General features: G+C 43.3%; 1 protein-coding gene across 1 annotated transcript in view; it reads left to right on the top strand.

The window, feature by feature from the left end:
• Window positions 1–2,131: 2,131 nt before the first annotated feature.
• Window positions 2,132–22,062, top strand: part of LOC308272354 (guanine nucleotide-binding protein subunit alpha-14) — a gene marked incomplete at both ends in the record, with an annotated part of 196,267 nt that continues 176,336 nt past the window's right edge. The window contains one exon of the mRNA XM_080709122.1: window positions 2,132–2,255. Coding sequence (XP_080565248.1) covers window positions 2,132–2,255 — 124 coding nt within the window. The remainder of the gene's footprint in view (window positions 2,256–22,062) is intronic.

Below are 22,062 nucleotides of genomic sequence, written 5' to 3'. Positions count from 1 at the left end.
ATGCGGTGCCTGATTGTAGGACTATATAACCGCGCCCTCTATGGATAATTTATCGACCCATTCCCTGTTGTTGACATTTGGGTTGTTTTGAATTTTTGTTGTCCTTAAAAATTAAAAATCTTTGCCTATCAATCACGAGGGGCTTCTGTCTGACTCTTTCTTATGGGAGGGATTATTGATTTGATCAAAGAGGATGGATACATGTAGGGCTGTTGATATCTACCACCAAGTTAACCAGCTCCACAAAGTGATGCAGACTCACCATAATCTACATGTTGTATAATGTTTGAAGTCTTAGCTACTTGTGACCTAACAGGTCAGTTGTTCCAATGAATTTAAAGTTCATATTTACTGTAGTTTGAATTATTTAAAAATATTAATTGGCCAGGTATGGTGGCAGGTGTCACCTCACCCAGCTCAAGAGATCCCATTCTTAAATTGTGAAAGAATCTTAATTGCTAAACGAGACACAGGTGACTAAATGGCAAGGATCAAATTAGAAATGTCCAGAAGTTGTCTCGTAGGAGTCATTGTTACTGTCAATTTATGCCTATAATGAAATTAAATACAGTCAAACATTTCAGAATGTATGTGCATTTGAAGCCAGGTGTGATGACACACACCTGTAATTCCAGTACTTGAACAGCCTCAGCCATGTAACCAGGCTCTCGGCAACCTACAGAGACCCTGTTTCAAAACAGAAAATGAAAAGGCCTGGGGGTGTAGCTCAGAGGTAGACACCCCTGGATTCAATCCCCAGTACCCTTCCCACACACGAACATATGTGTTCGTTTTTAAGGCCTGATTAGTCTATGACAGCCAGAATGTACCACGATGCCAAGTTGCTTATGTAGGGACACAAACCACACCAGTCTATGCTGCTGGCACTTCAGGCTCCACGTCTGCTCTTCATAGAGGAAGCATTAGCTAATTGCCTAATGCCACAGAGTGTGGACTCTGTGTACACTGAAGGGAAGGAGAAGGACAATCTCTGCTGTGGCCAGCAGGATCCCCTCCCTCCTGCCTCAAAAATCTACATAGACAAAAGCCTATGTGCATTCTCTGCTGTTTGAGTTGCCTCTTAAATTTTGCTTTTATTAAGGCTGCTCAAACATGATTCCGACGTTCTAGGAGCCAGGCCAAGCGGCGGTGCGGACACACCTTACCAAGGCTTCAGGGCTGGGGCAGGGAAGCTGCCAGGTGTGCTGGGAAGACTTGCCAGCCCTTCTAAAGAGCAGGAGTCTTTCCCATCACAAAATGCAAAGCAGCAGGTCGCTTATCGCCCCCTCAACCCCCTCATCCGGTGCTGTAGGAAGAGCGGGGAGGATATTTACCCTCCGCTCGCTCACTGAGCCGCCGTCCACGGTCTGCCCCGCAGTCGGCGCCTCGGGCCCAGGGCACCGCGCAGGCGGGTCGGGGCGCGCCCGGCTCCAGCCCAGCGCCCGCGGGGCTGCGGCGCCCGAGAGGGAAGGAGCGGCCCCGGAGCCCGGGTGTGTGCCGGGAGGCTGGGGTCGGAGCCTCAGCTTCGGTGAGGGCGGGAGCTCAGCGCCCGCCCGGCCCGCGCGCCGCGGCTGAGGCTGGGAGTTGGCAGAACGCACCTGTCGGGACCCGGGTCTGGCAGGAAGGAGCGCGCCCGGCCACCTTGGCGGAGCCCCGCCGGCCGCAGGTGCCGCTCCCAGGCCGCGCCCCGCCCCGCCGCGGGCCAGCTCCGGCCCCGGCCCCGGCGCTGGGCAGCTCGGGCCGCGCCCTCGGCGGGCCCGCCCCGCTCCGCCCCGCGCCGCGGGAGCCTCTCCGCTCGCCTGGGGCCGGGGTCACTGTTGGGGAGCGGGGGACTCCCCAGGCAGGCCAGCCAAGCCCGGTGCCTCCGACTCTCGCCGTGCTCACCCCGGCACCGACGCCAACTTTTCACGCGTAGCCGGGAGTCCTGCCCCGGTGCGGGGGCGCGATCTCCCGCAGAGTGGGGCCGGGTGAGTACGGCCGGGTGCACTGGAGGCTCCCCGCTTGGGATTCGCCCCCGGGAGCCAGGTCTCTTACTCCGAAACCCAAACCCGCCCAGGCGCTTTCTCTCCAGACCGCTGTGCCCGCGGGGGCCGGCCCCGAGCGCCGCCGCCCCGTCGGTGCTGCGCGCAGCATGGCCGGCTGCTGCTGCCTGTCGGCGGAGGAGAAGGAGTCCAAGCGCATCAGCGCTGAGATCGAGCGCCAGCTTCGCCGAGACAAGAAGGATGCGCGCCGCGAGCTCAAGCTGCTACTGCTCGGTGAGTGGCGACGCCCGTCCCTGAGCTCCCCCAGCCCCTGAGACCCCGACCCTCGCGGGTATGGAGCCCGCGGGTGCAGCGCCGCGTCCAGCTCACCCCTTCGGGGGTCGCGGATGCGCACAACTTGGGACCTCGCGCGTGTCCTTTGCTCTTCTGGCCCAGCCACTGTCGAAGGCATCCCTTTCCCCTACTTCAAAACGGGCTGGGAGAGTTGACCTGCTTTCCCTCATCTGTTTGGGTTTCCCTAAAGCCTCGCCCACCCCTTCCCCTCCTCTCCCGCGGCCAGGGCACAGCTTCTGCAGAACCCCAGCTTGGATGTGGGTGCGGATCAGTGGCGGGGAGCCTCCTGAGCCACGTCTCAGGTTCAGCTGTAGCTCTGGTCTGCACGTGTTCGGTCCTAAATAAAGTACTGGGAACCAGCACCAGGTGCTGCGCCTTGTGGAGGGCTTTCTGGGCCTCACATTTCAGAGAATTAAAAATGGAGGCCCAGAAAGTCAACGAACTTGCCCTGGTTGAGGAAAGGCAAGCAGGCGCCGGCCTCTCTTCTGACTCTTGTGACCTCTGGTGGGTCCCAGCGCAGGCCTTTGCGTGTGCAGCAGAGACCCCTCCCTGGCCCAGCTTGGCTGGCCTGTGCTCGCTTTTAAGGTCCACTCAGCTTTGCTGCCCTGCTTGTCTGCAGCGGTCATTCAGAAACAGAAAGAAAACGAGTTAAGGAGCCCAATATATGGCTTAGACAAGGGTCCCACTTTTTCAGACCTAGGAATGCATCAGTCCATTCACTCTTGGAGGAATAGTTACTGTTTTCTTTTTTCACATTGAAAGATCCATTTCCCCCCCTGTAAATAACCACAAGTATTTCAACTTTTCCTTTTATCCCTCCCAGGCAGGAATCTTCTCTTTATGGTCTGTTCATGTATTCTTTAATATATGTAGTCACGCTCCAGGAAGCTTCAAGGAAGGGCGGCTTGCTCTAGTTTCACATAGAAGGCTTCCAGTCATACTGCCTTCATACCCAGGCAAAGGAGCATTCATCCCTGGGGGCTTGGGGGTCTGGCTTGAGCCAGAGCAAGAAGTCTGCAAGGCCAAGTGGGGTGACCACCCAGAGTCCACACAGCTTTCCTTCCCTCCCAAGTCCTGGATGGAATTCACAGCCCAGAGGACCTGCTCAGCGCCTGCCATGGCCAGAGCTCACCCAGCGGTCACCCAGGGCCTGATCCTGACTGGCCAAGGGGCTGCTGGATAGCAAGGTTGTGGAGCGGCAGAGAAGACAGGCTGGGGCCATGGGTGTGCCATGGAGAGAGAGGGGCCAGCTGGGGAGGGAAGGGACTCTGTGCTGGGCAGGGCTGCTCCTCTGTGTCTGACCCACAGCTTTGGGGGATCTAAGGATTCTAAGCTGAACTTGATTTCTCAGGCTGTCATAAAGCTCCACTATTTAAGGGAGGAGGATTGTGCGATTGTTTGTTCACTGGATTAACACTTTTCAGTAATTAAGCAAGTCTGTACTCTTGCCCCAGGCCCCAAGTGCCAGAGGTGGGCCTGGCTTTTGCTGTCTACTTTTTATTCTCAAGAACAGGCTGAACCCTAGTTCATCTTGAAATACTTAGGTTTGCATCCTTGTGTGAAGTGTGGTCTAGAATACACCCAGAGTTTGGCGGACGCTGGCTCTTGGTGTGAACAACGATGCAGCAGGTCTAGCCATACTGCACTGGTGATGCCCTTTCACTTGATGTAAAATGTGTGCAATTGCACTCAAATGAAAGGAAGGATTTGGGGGTAAATTGTTTGCCCTGAGTGTCAAGTTTAGTCTAGGCAACCAGAGAGCCTTCTTAACTCCCAGTCTCTTGCCTGACCTTTGCCCAAACTCTCCAAGCCCCTCGAACCCCTGACTTTCTGGGGCTCCCATTTCATTATGCTCCCCCTGAGACTAACAAATAATCTCAGTAAAAAAATTTTTTGTTAAAAAATGCAGTTTGAAAAGTGGGCTATGGGCTGGGCAAGGTGGCACTCACTTGTAATCCCCCTGCTTGGGAGGCAGAGACAGGAGGATCATGCAGGTTCAAAGCCAGCCTCGCTGGCTTAAGAGACCCTGTTTCCAAATAAAAAAAAGTACAAAAATAGGTCTGGGAGTGTAGCCCAGAAGTAGAAGGGTTTCCAGGAACCCCAGTACCACCAAAAAAAAAAAAAAAAGTGGGCTGTGGTGGCACACATCTGTAATCCCAGTACTCAGGAGGCTGAGACAGAAGGATCACAGGTTCAAGGCTGGCCTCAGCAACTTAGCAAGACCATGTTTTAAAATAAAATATAAACGCTGGGTGAGGTGGCACACGCTTATAATCCCAGTACTTGGGAGGCTGAGATAGAAGGATTGTTCAGGTTCAAATCTAGCCTCAGCTACTTAGTGAGGCTCTCAGCAACTTAGTGAGACCCTGTTCCCAAATAAAATATAAAATAGGTTGGGGGTATAACCCAGAGGTAGGAGACCCCTGGGTTTCATCTCTTGTAACACACACACACACACACACACACACACACACACACACACACACACATTTAAATTAAAACTAAAATAGGGCAGGGTTGTACCTCAAAGGTAGAATACATCTGAGTTCAATCACCAGTACCATAATGATGATGATGATGATGATGATGATGATGATAAAGGGCTAGGGGTGCAGAATGTCTCTAGGTTCAGCCACCAGCCTCAAAAAAGGGGAAGTTCCAAACTAGAACCCCAAAGTTGGGCTTTATAAACTTCTGATTTATTTAGATCTTTAAGGGAATAGGGCACAGTCCATTTCTCCTCAAGATAAAAGAAGAGGCAATGACTCAGAAGATACAGGAAAAGGGAAGGGCGTGTGCTGTTTTCTCTTGAAGTCATAGTTTGAATGAAAAATTCACCAGTCTCTACAGTGGGTGGGTTAGACCATCTGCAGCTCTGATACCTCAGACGAAGACTCTCTTTTGCCAGTGGAGTTTGGAGAACCATGTAGGGTGCAGAATGGTCCCAAAGGCCGCTAAGTCTTTCACATTGAAACATGCTTTTGCAGCAGGAATGAGGGTGTCTCCACAGCTCACGCAGTGGAGCAGTATACTGTTTATATTTAATAAAATTGTGGGTCACTGTCAGTGCCTGGTTGAGGCTAGCAGCTGTAAGATGTCACTGTGCCCCCTTATTAGGAGAGGAGGAATATAAAGGATATGGTTGAGTTTAGTACAAATTCCTTATCACTTTTTTTATAAAAGTAGGACAAAAAGAAGTTTTGATAAGAACACACATGGGCAATATTTGGTGAAGGAAGAAAGTGGAGAAAGAAAGTCCCTAGCTTTCTTTGGGGGAAATGTGGTCTTTCATTGATTTTAGTGTCAAACAAAGCTTGGTGAAATGTTGCTTGCTAAGTGGGCTGAGTGTCTTTAGTAACTCTGAATGCTATTCTTTGGAGGCAGTCCTCATCTTGGAACCCTCTAGAAGGAAGGGAAGTGGGTTACTTATGCTAGTTACATCGTCTTGCTAGGGCTGTTGTAGTAAAAGACCACACTCTGGGAGGCTTAAGCAGCGAAAATTGCTTTTTTCACAATCTGAAGGCTGGAGACCGGAGGCTCAAGATCAAGTGCTGGCAGGTTGGGTCTTCGGGGCCTCTCTCGTTGGCTTGCATACTGTCCTCACATGGCTTGTCTTCTGTGCAGACACATCCCCTGTGTCTCTTCCTCTTACAAGAACACTTGTAGGAACTCTTTATCTTAATCACCTTTTTAAAGAGCGTATCTCCAAATACATTCTGAAGTGTGGTGTTTGGGACGTCAGCATGTGAATTTTGGCTGCAAGACACGACTCAGTAACATTGGTAGAAGATAAAAATGCAGATTTTGGGTCCAGACTCAGCCTGGGTTCAAACCTAGCTCCACTATTTCTTGTCTGTAGGATAATTTCTCTGAGATTTTTCTGGCAGTAAGGGCTCAAGAAATGTCAGCTATCATTGTTTCTTTTTTTGAGTATTTTCAGGCAGTAGCGGAATGTCATTTTCCATTTGAGTTGGCCAGTTATAGGTTGCATAGCAATTTGTCTAAACCGTCCTGGTAGTGTGTTAGCAGAAATATTATCTGGGAGTTTTTCTTGGAGTTTCTGAGCTATAAATTGATTTTTAGAATGTTCTTGCTTAAACCAGCATTGAAAGTCTGGGTCCTAAAAGTTTTATTGGATTAACTATCATGTTCCCAGCAGGAAGTCCATTAGAGGAAATGGCACAGATAATATGGGTTTCTTGGTTAGAAATTGACAGGATTTTCCAGATCCGTGAACAGGAAATGGTAAGTATGTCCATGTTCCCGTGGCTTAGTTCAATGCAGTAACTTTTCCAAAGGACCAGGCATAGAGCTCAGTATAGGGATGGGCCAGTTCACAAGTAACTGCTATATGGAAGGTGCTCCCAAAAGCTTAACAGAGATTAAGAGGCCATTCAGGCAGAGTGTGAAGGAAAGCCTCTGGTCATCTGAGTTGGGCATGGTGGCACACACTTTTGATCCCAGTACTTGAGAGGCTGAGACAGGAAGATCGTGGTTCAAGGACAGCTTCAGCTACTTAGTGAGGCCCTTAGAAGCTTAATGAGACCCTGTTTCAAAACAAAGAATTAAAAAATAGGGCTGGGGGTGTAGCTCAGAGGTACGATGCCCCCTGGGTTTCATCCCCAGTAGCCCCCCCCACACACACACACACACACAATCCCAGGAGTGTAGGATGCTAACCACCATCCCCATGCTGGAGAGACTCTTCATGTGTGCAAGAATCTGTCCAAGGGAAATTTCCTGAGGATAGTAAATGATGTTCTAAGGATCTAGAATAATGTGAGAGAACCCGTAGGGGCAAAATTATCTTGAGTTTTTGTGTTTCATCTTGACCAAATGGTCAAGTATGTGAGTATTGTGTTCATTATAAAATAGATGTGGCAAAAATGTAAGCTTTTTTTTTTTTTTTTTTTTTTTTTGGTGGTACTGGGGGTGGAACCCAGAGGCTTTCTACCTCCGGATTATACTCCCAGACCTATTTTATATTTTATTTGGAAACAGGGTCTCACTAAATTGCTGAGAGCCTCATTAAGTAGCTGAGGCTGGCTTTGAACCTGCGCAATCCTCCTTTCTCAGCCTCCCAAGCGTGGGGATTACAAGCGTGTACCACCATGCCCAGCAAATGCAAACATTTTTATGTGAACAAGATGGCTCAGAAAGGGGGATTGTATGGCTTTATCTTCCTGGCTGGAAGAAGCGAACCTCACCAGGTAGCTTGCTTCCACAATAGCAAACCAGTCCCTGGACACCTCCAAAGAGGCAGATGCCAGGCCTTCTGCTTCTTTCTGCCTGTAAGTGGATACAGAACCTTTTGAAACAATAACTTGCCCTTGACACATTTCCAAATAAATTCTATTGAGGTATTTTACATATGAAAAATTACTAATCTTAATTTGTACAAATCAATGCATTTTGGCAAATGTGAGCAACTGTGTAAACACAATTATGACCTAGGATATCTCCGTCCATCACCCCAAAGTTCCCTGAGTTTCTTTGCACTCATTCTGCTGTCTCATATCTTTTGTTCTTAACTTCTAATTTGAAAATGTTTTAGATGCATAAAAGTGTAATAATTAGAACATATAATCTACATAGGCACATTCTTTTCCCAGTTCACTTATTATTGGATTTTACTTCCACTTTTTTTCTCATTCAGGTGCTATCTTTGGGTTCCCCCACCCTCTCTGAAATGTTTATACACATTATGGCCTTTACCTCTAACAACTTAAGTAAGTTTGCCCTAAAAATAGGTACAATGTTCTATATAAGCACAGTCTACTCATGAAACTTCAGTCCTTGGGAAACACGGTTTGTGTACCATCTCCTACCCATATTTCAGTTTTGGCCATTGGCCCAAGAATGTCCTCAGTGGCATTTCCTCATTTCTGGAACAGGGTCCAGTGTAGGCTCAGAGGTTGCATTTGATTCTCATTGTCCTTTTAGTTTCCTTAATTTGGAACACATCTGCAGGCTTCCACTGCTTTTGTAACACTGACTTTTTGAAGCATACAGTCCTTTCTTTTTTTTTTTTTTTAATAAAATGCTCCTCATTTGGAATTTGTCTGATTTTTAGAGATTTTGGCTATGTGATCTTGGCCAGAGCCCTGCATAGGTGATGTGTCTTTCTGAGGGGTGGTGGCATCTGGAGGCGCTCAGTGTCCATCTGTTCCTCATTGGTGATGTTAAGTTTGATCATCTGCTCAAGTTGCGCTTATTTTATCTATTCTATCATAAAATGGTGGTGAGATGCTTTCTGAGACAATGCGAAAGTTCCTTATTGAAATGTCCTTCTTAGTAACTTTTTTCCTCTCGGTGCTGGTATGGAACCTAGGGCCTTGGCATGGTAGACAAGTGCTCTATATCTGAGCTTCATCCCTGACCCCAAATTGTCCTTCCTGTTTGAGTATCCATTCCTGTCTGATCCCATCTATGAAATGATGGCTGAAACGCGATGATTTTCCACTTCCAGCACTTGTTCCACATTTGCCAGTCACACTTGACTTTCTACGGCAAGGCTCCCTGCTTGTTTGTTTATTACTAACTCATCGGGTGCTCAGAATGAACCAGATTTGTGCAGAGATCCCCTTCTAGCTGGCTCCTGTGTCACCATCACGTGTTCTTGTCAATTTATTTTTTATTTTGTTTTCGAGTACTTTCTTTCATTCTGGCATAACAAGATGGTCCAGGCTCATCTGGTATACCCACCTTTCCCATGGAGGCAGTCAGCCATTTCTCCAGGGGGGTTCTACATGCTTGTAGTAGAGAACTGTACCTTTTCTTTTAAGATGTTTAAGCCATTTGAAACATAGATATCAAGACCATGAAGTCATATCAGTCACCAATATCTAAGTACCCAAAGAGCCAAGTTTCTAAAGTATGTCAGGGAAGGGTGAAATTTTTGAGGCTTTGATTGCTCTTCAACTGTGAGTACATATAAAATGGAAAACTCTGACAGCAGAATTTGGCAAAAGCAAGGTAAAAAATGTCTTAACCCTCACAGGGTCTTTTAAAAAGATGATTTCTAGTCTATCATTTTTTTTGTTTATCTTTTCCCATTATACCTGAATCACAAAGGAAAATATTATTGTAATGCCTCCCATCTGTGGGTGGTAGGAAGGCAGAGAGAGGGGTTTTCAGTGAATCATAGTTCCTGTGTTATTTATTAAAGGCAGGTTGAAATTGCAGCAAAGAATAGACAGTTGGAAAGTTTCTTGTCAGGCCATCTCACAGAATTAAAGATTCAAATAGTAAAGACTGGGAATAAGCAGGTGCCAGGCAGTTGGGTTAGGGGACCCTTCTGGTACCATGGCCACAGCGCTGTCAGAGGAGGAAGTGCACAGTGGGAAGGCAAAGGCTTTGAAGGTAGAGGGACGGACGGCAGGAGCCTCTGAGGAGCCCTGACTTCATTATGAGTGATTGGCTCTCTGCGGATGCATCCATCAATTAACTGTGCTGGCCAGGGTTCATAGTTGCAGGTTATTTAAACAGGAGAATAATTTATTGAAAGGGAAGCAGGAAACTTTGAATCGATGAGAATTGGAAAGCAGGCTCAGCAAAAGAGCAGAATCTGAGGAGTCTCATCATAGCAAACACTGGAATGAGACCAGGCTGCCAAAAATCACAGCCAGGAAAACTGCCATCGTTGCTGCTGGTGCTATGTTGAATGCTTACCTCCACAGCAACACTGAAAACCACTTGGGATCATCTCCTGCATCCTCATGTCTCTTTTCAAAACCTCAGCTGAGCATGTGGGTGCATGCCTATAATCCCAGCACTTGGGAGGCTAAGACAGGAGGATCGCAGGTTCAAGGACAACCTCAGAAACCTAGCAAAAAATTAAAAAAGAAAAAGAAGGGGTTGGGAGTATAGCTTGGAGGTAGAAAGCCTCTGGGTTCAATCCCCAGTAACACAAACAGAAACAACAACAACAGCAACAACAACAAAACAACAACCCTCAGGCCATTGATTGTTCCCAATTACCAGCATGCTGTGGGGAGGCAGTATAGCACAGTGGTTAAGAGTGCATCCTTTGAAGCCAGTTTTGCTGGGTATAAAATTCAACAACAACCCTCAGGCCATTGATTGTTCCCAATTACCAGCATGCTGTGGGGAGGCAGTATAGCACAGTGGTTAAGAGTGCATCCTTTGAAGCCAGTTTTGCTGGGTATAAAATTCAGGCTTTGTACTGATGCACTGTGCACATTCTTGAATATACATGGAATATATGTTAGTTTTCTCATCTAGTAAATGGAAATAGCAGATATACTAGGTAGATACTATTATACAAAATTTAATAAATAATAATAATAAATAATTATTTTAAAGTGTTGAGAATATTTCCTAATACATAAACAGGGCAACTTATTTTTAGTGCTCCTTGAATATAATTCCACAGCCTTAGGCTTCTACTATAGAAAAGGGCCTGGGCTACCTTCTATCATTCTTGAAATTCTTCCCCTAAAAGATGAATACTTAGATGCTGGGAAGCCTTAAATAACAAGGTATTTGAGATTTTCATAAGGGACCGTTGAAATGTTCATAAAGGACAAAGGAAGTACAGTCTTTTTTTTAAACATGGGTTGGTAATACAAACTGAATGAGAAATCTAATTGTAAGCTTTCAGACAGTGGGAACATGCAAAGGAAAGGGAGCAGATGTCTTTAAATCTTATGGCATATTTTAAATTACTACAGTTAATTTTTATCATAAGTTTATTTTACAAGAATATGAGCACTTCACACATATATCCTATTATTTCAGCAAACTCCCACAATCCACTCACCAGCACTGTCTATAGTGCTAAAACATTCCCCAAATCTCACAACTTCTTCCTGTTTCCAGATCTGGGACCCCAGGCAGGGCTGTCATTGGTACCCTCCATCACAGCACTGTCCCCTTGACTTCCTTTATCATACCTTGCTTAAATTCAGCATCTTACACTGCACTTGAAATCAACCCCAAGTGCCTGCTCGCCTCTCCAGATGCAGCTGTACTGTTCTTCAATGCTGCTTCACTCTACTGAAGCCATATCACCTTGTTCCTTGTTGTTTGATCACCACAACTTTTTCTTGCCTCTGAGTCTTTGAGTTGCTCTTTCTTCTGCCTCAAACATTCTTTTTCTGATTCTGACTCCCACTCCCAAGTCTAAGGCTGTTTCTTCTTTATTTTCACATCTTTTCATCTCTCTGCAAGATCTCTCCCAGTCTCCACACCTTTGTGTCATTTCTTCCTAGCTGTTGGCTCCTACTACCCACTCTTGTTTCTCTACTACCCACTCTTGTTTCTCTACTACCCACTCTTGTTTCTCTATTACCCACTTTTGTTTCTCGGATGCCTCACTTTTAGGGTTGCACTGGAATTCTTTCTTACTTGTTTATTGGTTTGTCAATCCCCTGCTCCAACCAGATCACAAGCTTCATGAAACCAGGCCTGTGCTTGCCTTCTTCCTAAGTACTGACTCCTGAACCAAAATTATGCCTGGCACAACATTATAATAATTACCAAAGGTACATATGGGCACTAACAGGTCAGAATGATATCTGACCCATCAGAAATGATATAGGCCAGTTGACTATCAAATATCAAATATTTTTCAGGGACTACATCTTGATAAACCTGTTTTACAGATAGAAAAAAATAAGTCCTAATAATTGTTCAGAGTCCTGTTGTTGTTGCTTAGTTATAAAACTAGACCAGATGTCTAATATATCGGTTTTCTTTTTCTCTCTTTTTTTCGTTTTGTACTAGGAATTGAGTCCAGGGGCATTTTACCTATGAGTTAGAAACCTTTTTTTTTTTTTAAATTTTGAAATAGGGTCTTGCCAAGTTGCTGAGTCTGGATTCAAACCTGCAATTTTCCTATCTCTGCCTCCCAAGCACTAAGATTATAGACATTTGCCACTGCTCCTAGTTTATTTTCCTGAGAAAATTTTTGCATATAAAATGAAAGTTGTAGTAAGAGCAAAAGTTTTCTGGTCTATGAACAGAAAGGAGAAGCACTGCCTATGTGATATGCTTCCTTCTCATATTCTTAGCGTTAGTTAAAATGACAAAAACAATTTTAAAAATAGATGAATGAAGGAATTCAAACATACTTTTGTTTTTGGTGGTACTGGGGTTCCTGGAAGCCCTTCTACCTCCGGGATACACTCCCAGACCTTATTTTATATTTTTTATTTATTTTATTTATTGGTCTCTTAAGCCAGCGAAGCTGACTACGAACCTGCGTGATCCTCCTGTCTTCGCCTCCCAAGCGTGGGGATTACAAGTGTGCGCTACCATGCCTGGCATCAAACATACTTTTTAGTTTGAGAAAATTATTTATGAGGACTGCTAAAATGGAAATTTGTTTCATATGTGATTGATTTTGAAAAATTAATATTTTCTTAGCAATTTATAGGTGAGATTAAGGTGACATCCACTCAATTACTGACACCAGAGGTTTCAGGGAACAGAAGAGCCAAATATCTCTGTTATCCTCTCCCCTTCCAGCATGTGTCCCTTGGGCTGAAGGAGTCTTTTATAAAGAGGGTCAAGGTGAAGGAGACCAAGCGATATTCTTGGAATTGTGGAACAAAAAAGAAAATTAATATCAAACAACCATGAGAAGTGATAAGACTAGAAAGACTAGAAGTTAAAGCCAGGAGGAGAAATTTGATTAGTTCATGACCCAGTTCTTTTTAGTGGGAGCTGATTTATTTCCTGCAGAAGTCAGGACTCCAGTAGCATATAAACATTAGTAGTAAATATGTCCACCACCCATCTCCTTCCTTGTTCCATGTCTCCACAAAGCAGCTCACGCAATGATGCCAGGTTTGTCTATAGGATGGTTCACAGGATGAAGCCTCTGCTGTTGTCCCTTCTCAGCGAGCAGGGACCTAATGTGCACCCAAAATACAGCATGTGTCACCTAACAGTGGCAATATGACCTGAGAAATACATTAGTGATTTTCTTGTTTTACAAACATCATAGAGTGCATGTAAACAAACCTATATGGTACAGCCGACTAAACCCCTGAGGTCTCTGGTATAACCAGTTGTTCTTCAGCTACAAACCTATATAAAATGTTATTGGATGTTATAGACCTTAGTTGCACAAGGTCAAATATTTGTGTTCCTAAACATATCTCAAGACACACACACAAAAGTATAGTAAAATATCAAGTTAAAAGAACTTTTCAGTTCCATTACAATCTTATGGGACCACCATCATATATGTCAGTCCTGGACCAGACATCCTGAGGTGGCCCATCACTGTGCAGAAATATGAGGTGAAAAAGTGTGTTCAAGCTCTGGAGATTCAATTTATTTATTTCTGTCTGGGTGGAGGCTGAGTGCTGGTATATTACCATGAACAAGACATTCTTTCTGAGCCCCAGGTTCTTCCCTGTAAAATGAAAGGTTTGGATCAGGTGACCTGTGAGGTCTTTTCAGTTCTGTCAACAGATGTCTCCTCCTAATGGTTCTCAAAGTGTGTCCCCTGCACCAACAACAGCAGCACTGGCTGCTCCTGGGACCTTGTCATAAGTTACCCACAGTTCCCATCACGGCCCTGAATCAGAACTGGAGTGGAGCTGGTAACCTGGATGGCAGCAAGCCCTCAAGGGGATCCTGACCCATGCCTCTATCTCTGTTTTGTAGCATTAGCCTGGCGATCATAGCTGGCCAGCCTCTGATTGTCACTCTAGGCTCCAGAACCAGCCTTTCAGTAGCTATCCAGGGGCACCTAAGACTGACCTGCCAGGGAAACTCAGGCTCTCCCTCATCAACTTGTTGAAGGATCTTTATTTATTTATTTATTTATTTTGGTGGTACTGGGGTTCCTGGAAGCCCTTCTATCTCCGGGCTACACTCCCAGACCTATTTTTACATTTTTATTTGGAAACAGGATCTCCTAAGCCAGCGCGCGCGGCTAGCTTTGAACCTGCGCGATCCTCCTGTCTCTGCCTCCCAAGCACGGGGATTACAAACGTGCGCCACCACGCCCGGCTTGAAGGATCTTTAGAGTCTGAGCTGGGCATTTTTTTAGCATTTGTCTTGGTTGTGGGTCTGGTGGACAAAGGGGAAGGGCGAGCACAGATGTTCGTTACCCGGGCCTGAGTGGTTACCGATGCAGCAGGCGTTGAGAGTTGCAGGGACCCTGGCCTTGTGATGTATGCTTGAAAGGAGCGTCCCCGTGCCCTGCAGTGCCTCTGTGGCTCAGAGCCATTAAGGGGCCAGAGACTCCCTGTCTAAAACGGACAGTACTGCTGATCAAACACATTCTAGAATAAATCAACACATGTTAATCTTCTCTGAAAATTTACCCTTCGTGAAACATTGGCTGGTATTTCTACCCTAAAAGTAATATTCCTGGTTGTACATTTGCATTTAAATGACTGACAAATTTTCATATTTTGTACTTTATTTTTTACTAACAAATGAGAGGAATAAGTAAGGTTTGTCTGAAAGACATTCTATTGTATTGATGTTGAGTCAGCAGTTATCAACAAATAGATTATACATGACACTGTTTCCTGGGATATGCCACAAATGAGGCCAGGTATTCGTGTTTGTGTGCACGTGTGTGCATGCGCATGTGTGTGTGCGTGTGCATGTGCATGCATACGTGTGTGTGTGTGTGTGTGTGTGTGTGTGTGTGCCTGTGTGTTACTGGGGATTGAACCCAGGAGTGTTCTACCTCTGAGCTATACCCCTAGCCCTATTTTATTTTTTATTTTGAAACACAGTCTTACGAAGTTGCTGAGGGCCTTGCCAAGTTGCTGAGGCTAGCCTCAGCCCTGAGATCCTCCTGTCCCAACTTCCTAAGTACTGAGTTTACAGGCATACACCACCACCACCAGCCAGACCATCCTTTTTTTTTTTAGTTTTTTATTTTATTTTAGTCGCTCTTCCCTATGACTTTTTGTTGTTGTTGCTTACCTACTGCATAGCTGGAAAATATAAGCTAGCTGTGTTTATTAACCCAAATTAAATAAACGAAGGTGATAAATCATTTGTAGAAACATTATCTAATCTACAGAGTGATCTAAATTATAGCAATCTAAGTCGATGCCACCCAAATGCAGGTGTGGCTCCATGCAGGTCTGTACACACAAGAGAGCACAGGAATCATGAGTAAGTATTTAGAACCTCTGAAGGAATTTAACACTGTGGTGGGAAAAAAGATTCATTTTTTGTTATTGTTGTTTTTTAAAGTATGTATGTATGTATGTATGTATGGTTTATTTATTTATTTTGTGGTGCTGGAGATTGAACCCAGAGGCATTCTAACTTCATGCTACACTCCAATTTTATTTGTGTATTTATTTATTTTTACTTTTATTTTATTTTTATACTTTTATTGGTGCATTATAATCTCTCATCATAATGTAGTTCATTGTGATAGGGACATACATGTACATAGCACTTGGTGGGCTTTCCCCTGGCTCCCTCCCCACTCCCCCCTTTCCAATATATGGTGCTGAGATTGGCATTGGTATGCTCACTTATGTACACAATGTCCATGGGAGTGATTCCTTCACTGATCCTCCCTCTCCTGTCCTCCCAAAGCCACTCCCTGGCTCCACTGGGGCTTATCCTCCATTATCTCAAGTCCCTCTTATATCCCAGTTACTCCCTAACTTCTGCATATAAAAAATAAATATGGCCCTTCACATTCTGTGACTGGCTAATCTCACTTAATCCAGCTTTATCCATTTTCCTGGAAAATTACATAATTTTGTGTTTTTTTTATTACTGAGTAGAATTCCATTGTGTGTATATCCCACAATTTTGAAGTCCATTCATCTATTGATGGACACCTGGGTTGGTTCTATAATTTGTTTATTGTGAATTGTGCTATTATAAATATAGATATGCATATATTACTATAATATTATGATTTCAGTCCCTTTGGAAAGAGACCCAGGAGTGGTATAGCTGGATGATATGGTGGATCCATTCCCAGTTTTCTAAGGAATCTCCACACTGATCTCCATAGTGACTGCGCTAATTTGCAGTCCCAACAGTGTAGAAGAGTTTATTTCCCCATATCCTTGCCATCATTTTTTGTTTGACTTCTTGCTGATTGCCAATATAATTAGGGTTAGATAGAATCTTAGTGTAGTTTTAATTTGCATCTCCCTAAATGTTCAGTCTAGAGCTGATAGGAAAATTTGAAAACTTGTCTCCTTACCACAGAGTTTCAGAAACACCAATGCATTGTGTTTCTGAACACAAATACCGTCATTGTACAGGTGAGGTGGAGAAGAGCCAGTGGAGTGAAGAGACTGGGCTATGTCACAGGGCATAGTGGGCAGTAGCTAGCTGGTGGAAAAGCCAAGACTAGATGTCTAGTCTCTTAGTTGTCAACCCATTTTTTGATTAATTCAGTCAAATCTTCATGGTGAATTTCTTAGTTTCTAAGGCAGCATTGATTATACAATATGCCATGATTTCAGAACAGCTTCCCAGGAAAGCAAGGACTTCCATGGTAAATGTGAATATAAATGCTAAAATGTTTCAATTTTTGAGCTGGGCATGATAGTGTATACCTATAATCCCAGTACTTGGGAGTCTGAGACAGGAGGAGCATCTCAGGTTAGAGGCCAGCCTCAGCAACTTGGCAAGATCTTGTTTCAAAAACCAAAACCAACCAACCAACCAAACCCAAACAGCCAGCTAGAAATATAGCTTGGAGGTAAAGAACCCCTGGGTTCAATGAGAGAGAGAGAGAGAGAGAGAGAGAGAGAGAGAGAGAGAGAGAGAGAGAGAGGAAGGAGAAGGAGAAGAAGGAGGAGGAGGAGGAAAGGAGGAAGGAAAGAGGCATTATTTTGCATGAAAATAAGTCTTGGAATGGAAGATAGAAGGTGGTTTACTTTTCTCTCTTTTTCTCCTAACCAGATAGTAGAAATTCAAACTAAAGAAAAACTGCTCTGGTTATTGACAAGCATTTAATTTCAGGAAATGAATTTTAATGCTTAAATTAGGTAAGAAAAGAGACCTCTGAGTAGTACCGTCAGCCCACTGAGACTTATTTCAAGTGGTCTTACCACATAAAACCTTAAAGAGTTGCTTCATGAATTGTCATATGGATCTAAAAACCACACATGTGAGCTTCAGCATGTGCTATTATTTTCTCCAAAGTCTGAATAATTATAGATGGGCCACATCCAGGCAACTGATGGATCCAGGAGGTGTTTCACATGCGGCCTTGGGCTCCATGGGGAGGGCCTGCTCTGCTTACCACAAGACCCACAACTCTAAGCACAGAGCTTCGCTCACGTACGAGTTAAATGAACGTGTGTGTTTCTCCTTCTAGAGTGGTTTACATGAAATACCACCTGGATAGTATGAAGAATTCCTTATGGAAGCTGAGGGTCTTTTGGTCTGACATGATTTTGAGAGTTCATGAAAGCACTATAAACCTATGTTGGGTCTTAAAGAAAGGATAATTAGAAAACTCCAGAATTTATTTTTTCTAGGTATCTAATATTTTGATAATTACTCATCTTGAATATGTACTTATGCATGGATTAGTGGTATAAAAAATGGAAATTGAGCTGTATCCTAGGAGTAAGATGAGATATGGAAAATGTATTTCTGAAAGGATCTTTCCTAGAAACTGTACAGTAAGATTTTAATATATTGAAAAGCATATTACCAACTTGAGAGATTTGCTAGTTGTTTTCTGTTGCTTTATTCTGAAATAATTTGCTCAAATTAGTATCTTGAGGTTTCCTGACTTTTTCCATGATACCACACATTGACAGTGAAAACAACACCAAAGCAGTAACGTGCATACTTTCCGTCATTATTCTAGGACTTTAAATGAATGATCTCATTTATTTCATGTAATACTTAAGGTGCAGTTGATACTGTCCTCCCCATTCTACAGATAAAGAGACTGCGGCTCTGAGGTGAGGCTCACTGGCTGGTTGAACCAGGGTTTGTCTCAGGCAGTCTAACTCTGATCAGCCTTGCGTCTTGTCTTCAAGAGCCATGCACCTGCTTACTTTCTTGTTTAATGCTAGAAGTTTCACCTAGGCAGATGGACACTCAGCTGATGATTACATTTCTCAACTTTTCTTGCTATTTATTAAATGTGGCCATATGATTAAGCCCTAGCCCACGAGATGGAAACTGAACTGATATAAGCAATTTTTAAGTTGTGGCCCTCAAAGAAAGGGATTTTTTCTTCCCTTCTAGGGAGGGATGACTTGGTGGTAGGAGCTACAGTAACCATCTTTTACTATGAGATGGAAGGAAGGTGAAAAAGCAACATGATAGAAAAGTCCTGTGTTTCTGATAACATGAAGCATAACTATGAATGGTTGGATTCTTTTGTAATAATAGGAAGCCTGATATCCTAGCTAATAAAATATTGCCAACTCTGTTTTGCACTTAGCTTCTTAATGCTCAACAATATGTCTGAGAATTCTTTTCAAATTATATGTAAGTCCAGCCAGGCATGGTGGCGCATGCTTGTAATCCCCGTGCTTGGGAGGCTGAGACAGGAGGATCACACAGGTTCGAAGCCAGCCTCAGCTACTTAGTAAGGCTCTCAGCAACTTAGTGAGACCCTGTTTCCAAATAAAATAGAAACTAGGTCTGGGAGTATAGCCCAGAGGAAGAAAGCCTCTTGGTTCCACCCCCAGTACCACACACAAAAAAAAGTTATATGTAAGTCTAAGGCAGAAAAATCAATATCTCCTATGGGAGAAAGATGTGGGCTGATATTTCTGGCCAGTTGGTGGGCTGTGCTGTGCCGGTGTCTTTCATTCTTCCATCATGATTACAGTGATTTATGACATACTCATTGATTTTTCTGCAATGCACTTTTAAAATATTTGATAGGGACTTTCTGGGAACAAAATTCAAATCAAATTAAATAAAAAACCATATATTTGTAACTGCTTATTTTAATTGATACTGAAGTTATTAACCCCAAAAGTGTAAAAACTGTTTTACAAAGCTTTTAGTATTTAATTTTTTGTAAACCTAGCAATTTTTTGTAAAAAATTATGCATTTCACTTAGTGTTTACTTTTCAACTAAGTTAACACCACTTATTTGGTGAATTATTAAGTTCTTTCTAAACATTTTAAGATGTATTTGCACACTTAAAAACCTAAGTATTCGGCCGGGCGTGGTGGCACACGCTTGTAATCCCTGTGCTTAGGAGGAGGAGACAGGAGGATCGTGTAGGTTTGAAGCCAGCCTCGCTGGCTTAAGAGACCCTGTTTCCAAATTAAAAAGAAATATATAAAATAGGTCTGAGAGTGTAGCCCGGAGGTAGAAGGGTTTCCAGGAACCCCAGTACCACCCCCCAAAAAAACCTAAGTATTCTCAATATTCAAAAGTATTAATTCTTAGTGATAAGTATATTTTTATGAAAAACTTGGCTAGCAAAAGCTAAGCACTTAAGTATGTCAGTAGATCTCATAAACCTCAGGTTATAGATTAAATAAATCTTGCTCTCTTTAACAGTCAAATACTGTTTCCAAATGTAATTCAATCAAATAATTAGATTTGTATTATTAACTCATAAATTAACCACAACTCTGATAGATTATTTCCTATCAGATTTAATACTTTAAATAAAATAAGCAGTAATGAAATGCAATGCTAGGTAATGTTTACCATGCTTATTCTTTTCTTTGTTGGATATGGGGCTTGTTATGCTGCCCAGGTGGCCTCAAACTTCTGGGCTCAAGTGATTCTCCTGCCTCATCCACCAAGTAACTGGGACTAGAGCTGCATGCCACTGTGCCTGAATGCTTATTCTTAAGTTTGATATTAGTATTATTACTACAGGCTTGATTTTCTTATTCATTCACCTTTTGGGGACTTGCAAAATGCAACTCAACCTGGAGAAGATTTACTATCTTGGGTCAAGAGTTAAGACGATTCTTCAAGCCCATATATTTTCTTCCAGTTCAAAGCATCCTTTATTCCTTTTGTACTGGCAATTGAATCCAGGGATGTTCTACCATTGACCTACATTTCCAGCTGTTTTTTTTTTTTTATTGTTCATTTTCAAACAGAGCCTCACTGAGTTGCCCAGACTGGCCTTGAACTGGTCCTCCTGAGTCCTTCTGACCCAGCCTCCCAGGTACTGGGATTTTAGTCATGCACCTCTGTGCCAGGCTCCTTTATTTTAAAATTTAGCACTATTTCTTAAATTGTTCATTGACTAATTATTCTGTGGCTACCCCCATTTGTAATGGCAACTATTTTCTTCACTACCAGATGTGTGTTGAGGAATTTCTGCACTTTCTAAGATTTCTTTTTAGTTCTCTCATGACCTGCATATCTAATTTTTATTTTTTGTTGTATTTTACTTGAGAAAAAAGGAAATAATTAGGTCTCATATTCAAGAGATGAGAAATGGCTGAACATTTTTTAATGTTCATCTGTACAAGTTGAGTAATTCTTATCCAAAATGCTCAGGAGCAGAAGTCTTTCAGATTTTGAAATATTAGTAAATATATAATGAGACATTTTAGGGATGGAATTAAGTTCTAAACATGAAAGAAAACTGGGCATGGTGGTACATGCCTGTAATCCCAGTACTTGGAGGGCTGAGACAGGTAGGAGGATCTGAGGGCCAGCCTCAGCAATTTAGGGAGACCTTCAGTAACTTAGCAAGACCCTGTTTCCAAATAAAAAATAAAATAGATATGAGGGTATAACTCAGAGGTAGAATGCCTATGGATTCAATCCCCAGTCTTCCCACCCTCAAAAAGAAAAAAAGTCCAGTGTGTTGTCACATGACTATAATCCAAGTACTTTGGAGGCTGAAACAGGAGGATCACAGGTTCAAGGACTGCCTCAGCAACTTAGTGAGACTCTCAACAATCTAATTTAACCCTGATCTAACCCTGATTTAGAAAGAAAAATATAAAATAGGGGCTGAGAGTGTAGCTCAGAGGTAGAAAGCCCCTGGGTTCAATCCTCAGTACAAAAAAATGGCCTGAGGGTAATTTTATACAAAAATTATGTATGTGTTTTACATTTATGGCATCAAGTCAAATGAAAAAGTTTTAGATTTTGGAGCATTATGGATTCAGGATGATCATACTCTATGCTGTTCTGACTATCCTGTGTTTAAGCACATCGGTCTAATATTGTATACATATTTTTCCCTTTTCATAAAAATTTTTAGCTGCTTAAGAATGAATTAAAGAATAGCACAAAACAGTGCAAATAAAATATAAAGCTCTTAATCACAAGCCATAAATCTACCCCACACTCTACCAGCTGGCAGCCTTCTAAGCAAATTTCTGGGTTTAAATGGTTCTTGATTCTGGAAGATCTAAGAGTTGAACAAATCACTCCTGAATATCTGCTCTCTGCCTCTTTTTGTGGAATTGCTGATGGTCTGTAGGTAGCTTGTGTGTGAGAGAACTGCCTGAACTTTCCCTGACCACTGTCAAATTGCATTCAACAAGGGAGTCTTTCTCCCTTGCCTAATCATTAAATTGTGTCTGTATTTGAGGATGGGTCAGGTGGAGGAAAAGAGAATGAGGCTTTGGTTTATTTGACATCAGCACTTCAGGATAAGACTAGACATAATGGTAGTGTCCATCAATTAAACAAATCCAGTGAAGCCAATTTGTACTATGTGTGTGTTTGTGAGCTCACGCATGTGCATGCACACACACACACACACACACACACACACACACACACACCACCACCACCACCACCACCACCACCAGGTAATTTGAAATTATCCCTTATAATGCAACTTGAATTTGTCATTA

The sequence above is a fragment of the Muscardinus avellanarius genome (assembly GCF_963383645.1).
Source record: "Muscardinus avellanarius genome assembly, chromosome: 13".
Lineage (NCBI taxonomy): Eukaryota > Metazoa > Chordata > Mammalia > Rodentia > Gliridae > Muscardinus > Muscardinus avellanarius.
Note: the sequence above shows the minus strand (reverse complement) of the source record. Positions and strands in the feature narration are given on the sequence as shown.